At 57.0% G+C, this 12,760-nt stretch overlaps 1 protein-coding gene across 1 annotated transcript; it reads left to right on the top strand.

Annotated features, from left to right (window-relative positions):
• The first annotated feature begins 9,545 nt into the window (after positions 1 to 9,545).
• LOC138102022 (olfactory receptor 14I1-like) lies at positions 9,546 to 10,481 on the top strand. The gene has a single exon (XM_068999775.1). The coding sequence runs from the start codon at positions 9,546 to 9,548 to the stop codon at positions 10,479 to 10,481; it is 936 nt and encodes a 311-aa protein (XP_068855876.1).
• The last annotated feature ends 2,279 nt before the right edge of the window (positions 10,482 to 12,760 follow it).

Raw genomic sequence — 12,760 nt, 5'->3', positions numbered from 1 at the left:
ACTCAATTATTTCATGGTCACTGTACCCCAGACGGCCTCCGACCACCACATCTCGCAGCAACGCTTCCCTGTGAACAGCAGGAGACAGAGCTTTCCTTGGGAGTGGGAAGAGAAGGAAACCTCCCCAAAGTGCAGCTTGGAAGGTTCAGGCTGGAGGTGAGGAAGAAGAAAAGTCCCTCCAAGGGTAGAATTTTGGTGCACGAGGTCTCCCAGCGTGAGACTGGACCATGCCACGGCTCTGTGTGCCAGGAGCCGGCAGCGCTGGGGACAGGGACCCCAGAGAGGGCACAGAAATGCCGGGTGAGAAATGCTGGGGGGACAGCGAGATGGGCGTGTGCAGCCGGCCAGGGCAGAGGAGCAGCACGGACAGGGGACACAGCCTGCAGGAGAGATGGCCAAGGGCTGGGCAGGGCTGGCAGGGCAGAGGCACCCAGGGCTGTGTCCCCTGGGCTCTGGCACTGCCTCTGGAGGCCCCACAGAAGGAACTTTCCTTTGAGGGGCTGCACTTTGCTCCTCCCTCGCCCCTCCCTGAGGAGGCTGGCAGGGATTGCAGGTTTATGGCATTTGTCCTTCCTCCCCCTCACATCCCACTGCCCCACAAACAGCCCCGAGCCAGCCGGGAGGGACAGGCCCTGCTGGGCCAGGCCTGGGCTCAGGGCTGGGCCTTTCTGCTTCCTCCAGCCAGCCCAGGGCTTTCTCAGCATTGCAGTTCCCTGCTCAGAGCCTTTGGCTCCCTGCAATCCTGGCAGAGCTCAAGGATCTGCTCTCACGAGTCCCTGGGGAGGCTTTGGCAGTCCCTGCCCTCAGTGGGGCCCATTGATGCTCCAAGGGACTTGGAGTTTGGCTTCTGATTCCTTGAGCAGCTTCTTCCCTTGAGCTCTGCAGCTGGCTGTCCCAGCCCACTGCACCATGTGCCACCTGCTCTCCTCAGGGCTCTGCCTGCACACAGGCCCAGGAGAAGTTTTCCTGTTTGTAAGGAAAGAATGGAAAAGCCGGAGCAGGTTTCCTAAACAACAAACCCCACTCAGGAGCCACATGCTCAGTACAGGCTGCCTGCAATGATGTCCCTTTTCTAAAACGGTCAGTGTGAGCAGGAATGATCTTTGGGTCTTTCCACTGAATTCTCTGTCCCTGTCCTTTCCCTGGGTCTCTGTTGCAGATGGAAGCTGCTGGTGCCATTCTCAGCTTGAAGCCCTCTTTTGATGCAAGCAGATGTTGCCAGGTGTGTTCAGCAGCTGTTGCTCAATGTTGATGCAAAGCTTTTGTGTTCCTCATGGAACCAAGGAGCCATTGTGACACTGCAGGGGCTGATGGCATCAAGGAGACAATTGTGACAGTACAGAACCTCCTAGAAACAAGGCTCCATTGTGACACCGTGGGGAATCATGGAATCAAGGAGCCCATTGTGACACGGCCAGGCCGCACGGAACCAATGGTCCATTGTTACACTGCGGATTCAAGAAGAGCACGGTGACACCACGCAACATCATGGAACCATGAGTCCATTGTGACACAGTGGGGCCTCATGGAAACAAGGAGACCATGCTGTCACCATGGAACCTCATGGAACCATGGGTCCATTGTGACACAGCAAGGCCCTGTGGAACCAAGGAGACCATTGTGACACTGTGGAGCCTCACGGAACCAAGGAGAACATTGTGAAACTCTGGGGTCTTATGGAACCAAGGAGACCATTGTGACACAGGTGATCCACATGAAGCCAAGGAGCCTTTGTGACACTCTGGGCCTCAATGGAAAAAAGGACATTGTTGATTGTAATGAAGCCCATAAAAACTATGGGACATTGTGACACTGCGGAATCTCATGGAGCCAGGGAGACTACAGGGAGCAACCTTATGGAACCAAGGGGCCATTTTCACACTACTGAACCAAGGAGATCATTGTTGACGGTACAAACCTCATGGAACAAGGGGCCATTGTTATACAGCGAGGCCTCATGGAACCAAGGGACCATTGTGACACTGTGGGGGCCCTGTGGAACCAAATATTCATTGTGACACAGAGGGGCTGCTTGTAACCAATTGCGACACTGCGGATCCAAGAGACCACGGTGACACTACGGCACTTCATGGAACCAAGGGGCTGTTGTGACACGCCAAGGCCTCGTGGAACCAAGGAGAGCATTGTGGCAGAGCAGAACCAAGGAGGCCATTTGGACAGTATGGACCCTAAGGGAACCAAGGCTCCATTGTTCTACAGCAGGGCCTCCTGAAAGCAAGGAGCCATTGTGAACCTGTGGGGCATCATGGAGTCAAGGGCACCACTGCTACTGAAATCTGCTGGAGAGAAACCTTCTCACACAGTTTGGAGGATTTGAAAGCAGCTATTCTTTGTTACAGCATGGTGGTCACTCGGGTGATCCTTCATGCATTTGGGTGCACTGAGCATGGAGTGGACAGAGTTTATATCAGCCACACTGATTACATATTCATTAGCTATCCCCACTTCCTTTCACTTTATTTGACATAGTTGTAGCCCTTATCACAAGTCCTATCTATTTCTCCAAGGCTGTGCTGTTCTGTCCTACTGTCCTTGAGAAGAGTTAATGTTGTTCTGTCCTACTGTCCTTGTCACACTGCTCACCCCACATGAGGGGTGTCTGCAACCCGCCCCAGCCAATGGGCTTGGGCTGGGCAAGTGTTCCCAAGGGAACAGGGATGGGACAGCTGGGCTGGACTGACCCAAGGGATGTTCCATTCCATGTCACACCATGATCAGCAAGAAACTGAGAGAAGCAGCAGGTAGAGGGCATTAATTTCTTTTTTGAGACATTTTTCTTTCCAACAGCACCTACACATACAGAACCCTCTCCTGCCACAAGGTGGTTGAACATTTTCTGCTGATAGGAGATTTCCGGCACATTTGCTTTGCTTCTGTTTGTGGCCTTTACTTTTTGTGGTTGGTTTGTTTGTGGGGATTTTGTGTTGTGGGTTTTGCTTTGGTATTTTTGGTTGGGTTTTGTTTTTTGTCCCTATTGAACTGCCTTTCTTCTGATGCATATGTTTTTTCTCCCCTTCTTTGTGGCTTGGTTGGCACCTGATGGCAAGGGAAATTTATCCAACTCAGTCCTCTTGCCCAATTCTGTTTTGCAGTCACCCTTAATGAAATGAGTTAGGTCACAGACTCCCTGCAACTTGGCACCATCCACAAAGGCGTTGAAAGTGCATTTCATCCCATTGCAGAGATAACAGAAATGTTCCCCAGTGGTGGTCAAGGGCTGGCCACTGAGGGATGGCACCAGGGAGTGGCTGCCAAGAGGACTCTGTACCATGGATGACATTTGACCCTCATTGTTCAGCCCAATTCCCACCCACCCCATGTTCCACTTCTTCAGCCCAGCTCCCACCAACCTGGCTCTGAGGAGACCCCAGCAGACCCTGGCACAGGCCTGGCTGGAGTCTGGGCACACACTATGCCCTTCTTTTCCCTCCCACAGGGCTTCTGCAATCCCTGCCTTGTCCTGCCAGTGCCTGGAATGGCTGCAGGAGCATTTGCCACATGCTCTTCCCTGCTGAGCCTGACCAGTCTGGGACTCTCCCAACACCTGGAGGAGAAGGCCAGTTCTTTCCCATAGGAAGGAAAGCACAGAGCCCTGGTGTTTCTGGGGCAGATGAGAGGCAACAAGCAGAGGCCAAGGCCAGCCAGAGCTGTCTGTCCTGGCAGCTTTTGTCTGGGAGAAATCCTTGCATATAGGCAATTTTGGAGGAGAAGTACCAGTTTTGGCCATGGGTGCCTGGACAGGAGGGACGGTTGTTTTCTATAGGAAGGAAAGCCCAGAGCCCCAGTGTGTGAAGGCAGGTGAGAGCCAGCTCTCAGGAAGCCAAGGGCAGCCAGACTCATTGGTAATGGCAGCTTTTGTGTGGGAGCAATCCCTGGATATAGGGAATTTTGGAGGCAGAATCCCATGTTGGCCATGAATGCCTGGATGACAAGGAAAACTCTTTTCCCTTTGAAGGAAAGCCCAGAGCCCCAGTGTTTCAGGGGCACATGAAAGAGACCCTTGACATGCCAAGGTCAGTTGGAGCAGTCAGGCCAAGCCAACCACACCTGTTACCTGTTCCCTCGGATCCACGGGGCCCTGCAGTGTCACAGTGTTGGTGTCATATTGGGTCCTTGGTTCCATGAGGCCCCACTGTGTCACAATGGTTCCTTGTTTCCATGGAGCCCCACAGTGTCCTAATGGTTCCCCCTTGCTTCCATGAGGCCTTGCAGTGTCACAGGGGTCTCCTTGGTACCGCAGTATCACAATGGACTCTTGGTTCCATGGGGATTCACAATGGCAGAAGGGTCTCCTTGGTTCAATGGGTCCTGCAGAGCCCCTTGATTCAACAAGGCCTTGAAGTGTCATAATGGTCTTCAGAATTCCATGAGGCCCTGCAATATCACCATGGACCTTTGATTCCATGAGTCCCCACACCGTTACATGAATCCTTAGTTCCATGGGGCCCTGGAGTGTCACAATGCTCTCCTTGGTTCTATGGTGCCACACAGTGACACAACGGCCCCTTGGTCCGAGAAGGTCCCATAGTAGCACAATGGTTCCTTGCTTCCATGAGGCCTTGTAGTGTCACAATGGACTCCTTGGTTCCATGGGGCTGCAAAGTGTCACAATGGCCCCTTGGTTCAATGGGGCCTGTGGTGTCACAACAGTCTCCGTGATTCCATAAGGCCCTGCAGTGTCACAGTAGACCATTGGTTCCATGAGACCCCACAGTGTCACAAGGGCCCCTTGGTTCCATTGAGCCCCACAGTGTCACTAAGGTCACTTGGTTCCACAAGGCCCTGAAGTGCCACAAGGGTCTTTTGGTTTCACAAGGCCTCAAAGTGTCAAATGGCCCTTTGGTTTCATGAGGCCCCACTGTGCCACAATGGACCCTTGGTTCTGCAGTGTGAGAATGCCCCCTTGGGCCCTTGGAGCCTCACAGTGTCACTGTTGTGCCCTTGGTTCCACAAGGCCCTGCAGGGCCACAATGGTCCTTCGGTTCCCCGAGGCCTCCAAGTGTCACAATGGTCTGCATGGTTCCATGGAGCCCCACTGGCTCACAGTGGTGAAAGGAATGAGATCAGTTTGTCTTTACAAACAAACTGTGGGTCTGCTCTTAGGTAACAAGCCAGATACTGAGAGGTGAAAGAAACTGTGGGAGGAATTCCACTGATTGATGAAAGGAGTGAGAGGGATTTGTCTTTACAAACAAACTGTGGGTCTGCTGATAGGTAAAGATAGATACTGAGAGATGAAAGAAGCAATGGCAAGAACCATAAATTCCAAAACAAAAGAAAAAGGCTAGGAGTATACATTAGATGGGGTCTCTGTTAAGTGATTTGGGAAGTCTGTAGCTCTCAAGTACCTCAGCCAATGGGCAAAGAGAGAGGGAAATGCGGCCAGGAAATGAGGAGAGAAAGGAGGCTGCATCCTCTAACAACTTGACAGACCCCAGGGAATGCCCCATGGCCTCTCCCTTTATTCAAATAAAGTAATGGGACTCCTCTGTCTCCTTTGTGGACATAAACCTCTGGTGTTTGTGGATTAATTTTCCTGACAATGGCTTCCTTGGTTCCGTGATGCCCTTTAGTGTAACAATGGTCTCCTTGGTTCCACGATGTCAGAATGGACCCTTGGTCCCATGGAGCTCCACAGGGTCACAATGGTCCCCTTGATTCCATGAGGCCCTGCCGTGCTATAATGGCCCCTTGGTTATAGGAGGCTCTGCAGTGTCACAATGGCCCCTTGGTTCCAGTGGGTCCCAAAGTGTCATAATGGTCTCCATTGTTCCATGAAGCCCCACAATGTCACTGTGGTCCCCTTGGTTCCACAGGGCCCCACAGTGTAACAATGGACCCTTGGTTCCATGAGGTTCCTCAGTCACAAGGGTCTCCTTGGATCTGCAGAGTCACAATGGCTCCATTGGCTCCATGTGGCCACTCTGTGTCACAGTGGCTCGTGGTTCCATGAGCGTTCATACTGTCAACAACGATCTCCTTGGTTCCACAGTGCCACCATGGATCCTTGGCTCTGCACTATGACAATGGACCATTGGTTCCATGGGGTCCCACAGTGTCACTGTTGACTCCGTGGTTCTGTGAGTCCCTGCTGTCACCAAATCTCCAAAATATCAGCATAAGACTCCTTAACACTGATTTGTTGTTAAAGAGAGCATCATTTATTCAGGCCTGAGCTCCAGCAGGGGATAACTCCTAACCTTACGTGGACACGTGACTCTACAAGTGTGTTGATCACATCCAGTCGCTACATGCGTATTACAATTCACCCATTTCCTTAAAACCCACCCCAAAATCCCAGATTCAGTCCTTGTTTTTTCTATCCCTGCACCCTTGAGCCAGATGTCTTCTTCTTCTCTTCCAACCATCCCTGCTGGGAAAGAAGCCCCTGCATGCCTTGTTCCTCTGCTAAAAGTTCACAGACACGGTAAAAATGGAATGAACCCTTTTGGTCCCGAGCCCAAGGCTTTGTGTGCCCAGGCAGAGGCAGGCAGGACGCAGAGCTGCCAGCAAAGGAAGGGGCCAGCCAGGTGGGGCAGCCGGGGGGATGAGGACAGCCTGCAGGGACAGAGGCGCAGGGCAGGGACAGCGTGGCACAGCCTGGGCTGGAGGGGGCAGAGGGATGGGCAGCAGCTGCAAGGCCCTGACAGAGCCAACTTGTGCAGCACTTGGGCCACGGCTGCTGTCCCTGGCCCTGAGGCCAGCAGGAGACAAGTGACCCTTGCAGCCCTGGGGCCTCAGTGCCTCCTTGTCCCTGCTCAGCAGCCTGGCAGGGGCCGCCCCATGGTGCTGCCCTTGGCACTGCCCATCCCCACATCCCAGTGCCCCAGCAAGAGCCCTGAGCACTGAGGGAGGGACAGGATCTGCCTTGCCAGGGGCTGGGGCTCAGGCCTTGGCCCTTTGCATTCCTCAAACACATCCAGCTTTGCTCAGCAGCAGAGACACCTTTCCCTTGCTTGTCCCCCCCTGTCATCACTGCCTGCAGTGTTCTGCTCTGACTGGAACCTGGGGACACTTTCTCAGTCCTGTCCCTCAGTGGCACCCATTAAAACTTCAAGAAACTTCAGTGTTTCACGTTAACTTTGAGTTGTTGAGAAGTTTTTTGGACACACTCTCAGGGACTGAGACCAATGTAAACAACACCAGAGCCCCGAGAGGGCCATTACAGTCCCTGTGCTGTGTCTGTGCTGCTGAGCTGGGCCGGGCTCCTGGCAAACAAAAAGACGTTTCTCCTAATGAGCAGCTTCTTTCCCAGCCAAGCAGGGCTGCAGGCACTGCCTGCAGGTGCCTGAGAGGAGTGAAGCAGACAGAGGCTTAAAGGAGCTAGAAGGACAATTCTTAGCTTATTCATGGAGAAATCTTCACCACTCCTGACACAGTGAGCCTCTGGCTGCAGGGATCCTCTAGAGCTGGCCCATGACAGGACTGCCATGGCTGTGAGGATGGCTCTGCTGCCGTTCCTGCTTTGGGGGAGGATGTGCTGCAGAGCGGGGCTGCCCTGGGCACCGTCAGAGGGACAGGGCAGGACGGCTCCTGCTGCCAGGGCCGGCTGCAGGCTGTGAAGGTGGGCAGCAGCCAGGGGTGCCCAGGGCTGTCCTGCAGAGCAGCTCCTGCAGCCCTGAGGGCTCTTTGCCAGGCCAGGGCATCTGCCACCTGCCAGGGGCAGCTCTCAGCCTGCCTGGGAGCTCCCCATGGGCGCTGGAGCGGAGCTGTGGCTGCAAGGAGTGACTGCTGCAGGGCAGGTCCTGCTGCTGTGGAGAGGCTGCTGTGGGGGCCAGGGCTGCTCCGAGCTCCAGCTCATGCCCAGCTCATTTCTGAGGGGACTCTTCATGAGCACATTCAGGGCATGGGATTCCTGCTTGAGTCTCTGCTTTCCTCAGTCTGTGCTCCCACTTCTCCCAGGCTCAGCTTGGTGGGAATGGAAACTCAGCTGTGCAGGGCAGAGCAGGGCCTGAGGCTCTTAAACCATCCCGCCGAGGATTCCTGGGAGCCTCAGCAAGTGCCTGCACCTCGCCAGGCTCCAGCTCCAGCCAGCATCACCTTTCCATGGTGCCCAGGCCCGGGGGAGCTGTTCTTTAATCGCCGCAGCCCCGAGCGGCTGCCGGGCAGGGCTGGCCCAGGGGCTGGGCTGGGCTCCGGCAGCAGCGGCAGGGACGGAGCCCGGGCCGCAGGAGCAGCTCCCGGCTGGGCCAGCTCCAGCAGCAGAGCCGTGGGCAGGGAGGGAGGGAGGCAGCGCTGAGGGCAGCCCTGCTGAGGGGAGCTGTGGCAGCTGCCGGCGCTGCCCTGCAGTGCAGACACCGCCCTGAGCAGCGCAGCTCCGGTGTCCCCTCGCAGCCAGCACAGCCCTCAGCCCGGGGGCTCGGGGCCCTCAGCCCGGGGGCTCGGGGCCCTCAGCCCGGGGGCTCGGGGCCCTCAGCCCGGGGGCTCGGGGCCCTCGGTGCCCTCCTGGGCCGGCAGAGCAGCAGCAGAGATGAAGGGCATCTCTGCGGCCACGGGCCCGTTCCTGCTGCCCGGGGCCTGAGGGCGACTGTCCTGCCCTGGTGCTGCCCGGGAGGGGCTGGGCAGCGCTGGGCAGGGAAAGGCTTTTCCTCAGGGCCCGGCTCTCTCTCCTTGCCCTGCTCAGCTGCTCCTGCCGCTGCTGAGGGGCTCTCTGGGAATGGCACTTCCAGCTGCAGGCTCAGGCCCAGCCCTGGGGCTCCTCCTGTGCAGGCTGAGCACAGCAATGGGGTGTCCCAGCTCCCTCTGCTCCGGGAGCTCTGGGCAGGCCGGGCCGGGAGGCTGGCAATGAGCCGGCTCTCCTCCAGCAGTGCCATGGACAGGAGCCTGGCTGTGCCCTCGGGATGCCATCCCAGCTGTCAGCTGCCTTCCCGGGGACACTGGGGCCGGGAGTGTCCTTGGCCAGCAGTGGGGCTGAGACTCTGAGAAAGGCTGAGCCACTTTGCTCTGCTGTGGCTCCCTCTGCTCTCAGCTGTGCCAGGCTGATTTTCAGGGGAACACAGTGACTGCCCTCGATCTCAGCAAGGGCAGCTGGGGACAGATGGAGCGACAGAGCAGCTCCCCTCACCCTTCGCTGAGTTACAGCCAATGCTCTTGCATTGCTCAGCTCTCTCTGCTCTCCCTGGGCACAGCAGGAAACCCTCTCAAAGTGCCTTTGGCCATCACCGTTCCTTGGCCCTGGCACAGGAGATGCTGCCCAGCTCCTCTGCCTCAGGAGCAGTTCTGTTTGACAAAGTCCAACCCCAGGACTGGCCCTTGTCCCCCTGTCCCATGACCCCACTGCTGCAGAGCAGAGCTGATTCCTCGGTGTCCATGGGCACAGCCCCTGCTCGTCACGGCAACGGGGCCGGATCCCAGCAGAGCTCCAGGCACGGGGCTGAGGGAAGGGCTCTGAGAAAAGGAAAATTGGGTGGCACAGAGAGGCAGGGGCAGGGCTGGGAGAAAGGGCTTGGGCATTGCTCAGGAAAGTCTCTCCTGACTTGTCACTGTCTCCTCCTAGAACAGATCCCCATGGCCAGAGGCAGCAAATGTCCAACAGCAGCTCCATCAGCCACTTCCTCCTGCTGCCATTGGCAGACACGCGGCAGCTGCAGCTCCTGCACTTCTGCCTCTTCCTGGGCATCTCCCTGGCTGCCCTCCTGGCCAACGGCCTCATCATCAGCGCCGTAGCCTGCGGCCAGCACCTGCACAGCCCCATGTTCTTCTTCCTGCTCAACCTGGCCCTCACCGACCTGGGCTCCATCTGCACCACTGTCCCCAAGGCCATGCACAATTCCCTCTGGGGCACCAGCCACATCTCCTACTCAGCATGTGCTGCTCAGGTGTTTTTCTTTGCCTTTTTCATCTCAGCAGAGTTTGCATTTCTCACCATCATGTGCTACGACCGCTACGTGTCCATCTGCAAACCCCTGCACTACGGGACCCTCCTGGGCAGCAGAGCTTGTGCCCACATGGCAGCAGCTGCCTGGGCCAGCGCCTTTCTCACTGCTCTGCTGCACACGGCCAATACATTTTCCCTGCCCCTGTGCCAGGGCAATGCCCTGGGCCAGTTCTTCTGTGAAATCCCACACATCCTCAAGCTCTCCTGCTCACACTCCACCTCCCTCAGGGAACTTGGGCTCCTTGCAGTTAGTATCTGTTTAGCCTTTGGGTGTTTTGTGTTCATGGTTTTCTCCTATGTGCAGATCTTCAGGGCCGTGCTGAGGATCCCCTCTGAGCAGGGACGGCACAAAGCCTTTTCCACGTGCCTCCCTCACCTGGCCGTGCTCTCCCTGTTCCTCAGCACTGGCTTTTTTGCCTACCTGAAGCCCCCCTCCATGTCCTCCCCATCCCTGGATCTGGCCCTGTCACTTCTGTACTCGGTGGTGCCTCCAGCCCTGAACCCCCTCATCTACAGCCTGAGGAACCAGGAGCTCAAGGCTGCAGTGTGGACACTGATGGCTGGACGATTTAAGAAACATTAAACTGGTTGCCAATTTATGCAAATCACTTGTAATAAAACGCGTCTTTCATAGTTCTTGTTGGTTTGGTTCTTTGGTTGGTTATCTTTTCTGTCTTCAGTTATTTATTGTTGTCCACAAAGCAAGGGCAATATTTCTTCCATTTCTCATTTTGTTTCTCTCCACCTTGGCTGTGGCCCCAGACGGTGTCAATGAGGAGCTGTGCTCTCAGTGCCTTTAAATGAACTCAAGGGTCTGCCAGCAAAGTTCCCAGCAGAGATGCCCCTTTAGTTGCCTTCTGTGGAGCTGCAGCAGCAATGTCTGTGTGCAGAGCTGGGGGCAGATCAGGGGGGCACAGCAGCTGTGCCCAGGAGCAGCAGCCCTCGGTGCTGCCAGTGCTGCTCCCGTGCCACTGCCCCGCTGCCCTCCTGCCCCTGGTGTTGCTGCAGGGCCTGAGTGCTCTGGGGCTCGCTCCCAGCCCTGGGGTGGCAGTGCCGGGGCTGCAGCAGGGACAGGCCATGGGCACTGCTGGGCCAGCGCTGACGCCTCAGGGCAGGGCCTGGGGGCTCCAGGCTCCTTGCCCAGGCTCTCTCAAGAGCACGCCCAGGCCAGTGCTCAGCAGAGAAAACCCCCGTGAGCAGCCCCAGGGTGGCCGTGGGCAGGGTGGGGGCAACCAGCATGGCTGGTGCTCTGCAGGGTCCCTGGGGGAGCCGGGAAGGAGCAGCAGAGCAGGGGCTGATCCATCCCCCCTGCGCTGGACACCCCAGGGCAGCGTCCCAGAGCGGCCTCATGCACCTGCCAGCAACATCCCCCCTCTGCAGCCCTGGCCTCTCCCCAGCTCAGAGAGGCGCTGGATCCTTGCAGGCACACACACGGCAGGACTGGCTCAGGAGCCCCTGTTTGCACTGCACAGCCCAGGCGTGAGCACCCCACGGTCTTGGTGTGGGGAGATGAACCTGAGTGAGCACAAATGCCATCAGCCCCTGGGGGCCAGCAAGGGCTGGGGGACGGCAGGGAAACCTCTCAGCTTTGTCGTGGCCTCTCAAGTCAGCCAGAAAGTTTGTTCCCATCAGCTCTGAGTTTCCTGTCCCACTGCAGACGTTGTTGCTCAGAGCCAGGGCTGCCTGGCAGCCACCCCCAAACAGCCCTGAGCATTTCCTCTGCTTCACCTTTGCTTTCTTTCCTCTTTCCTGCTCCACATTTCTTGCTCTTGCCCATCCCTGTCCCCTACCCTGCAAACAGCCCAGCCCTGGTTGCCCTTTCCTCTCTGGCCCCACTCCCCATTTCAGTTCCTGCCTTGGCACCACGGGAACGTCCCTTGGGGAGCAGGATCATCCTGCAAGTGCTGCAGGAATTGTCTGCAGGGCCCTGCAGTGCCTCGAGCTGTTCCCTTGCCAGAGGCACCAGAGGCCAGGGGGGCACATCTGGGCTGCTGTGTCTGGGTGTGGGGCTCCCTGTTGTGGGGCAGTGAGGAGGAGCTGGAGAGGCTCTGCAGGACTGACAGGATGGGCTTTGGGGCCCATGTGGAGAAGCTGAGGGACAGGGGCTTCTGGACCTTCTGAAGAGGAGGCCCAGGGCTCATCCTGCAGCTGCTCCCAGGGTGGTTTCAGAGAATCACAGAATCAACCAGGCTGGAAAAGACCTTGGACATCATCAAGCCCAAGCCGTGCCCTGACACCTCCTTGTCTCCCCTGAGCCTCCTCTTCTCCAGGATAAACAAGCCCAGCTCCCTCAGCTGCTCCTCACAGCACTTGTGTTCCAAACCCCTCACCAGCCTTGTTGCCCTTCTCTGGACACGCTCCAGCCCCTCAATGTCCTTCCGAAATTGGGAGCCCAGAACTGGACACAGCACTCGAGGTGCGGCCTCAGCAGTGCCCAGTACAGGGGAAGAATCCCGGCCCTGGTCCTGCTGGCCACTCCATTCCTGATCCAGGACAGGAGCCATTGGCATTCTTGGCCACGTGGGCACACTGCTGTCTCATGTCCACCCTGCTGTCCATCAGTGTCCCCAGGTCCCTTTCTGCCTGGCCCCTGTCCAGCCACTCTGTCCCCAGCCTGTAGCGCTGCAGGGGTTGTTGTGGCCAAAGTGCAGGACCTGGCCCTTGGTCTTTTTGAACCTCCCGTGGTTGGATTTGGGCCCTGCATCCAGCCTGTCCAGGTCCCTGTGCAGAGCCCTCCTACTCTCCAGCAGATCCACACTCGCACACAGCTTGGTGTCATCTGCAGATTTGCTGGTGCTGGACTCAATGCCCTCATCCAGATCATCAATGAAGACACTGAAATCCACGCTTGGGGAGCTCATC

Source organism: Aphelocoma coerulescens, unplaced genomic scaffold (genome assembly GCF_041296385.1).
Source record: "Aphelocoma coerulescens isolate FSJ_1873_10779 unplaced genomic scaffold, UR_Acoe_1.0 HiC_scaffold_60, whole genome shotgun sequence".
NCBI lineage: Eukaryota > Metazoa > Chordata > Aves > Passeriformes > Corvidae > Aphelocoma > Aphelocoma coerulescens.
This window is presented reverse-complemented; position numbering and strand designations above follow the sequence as displayed.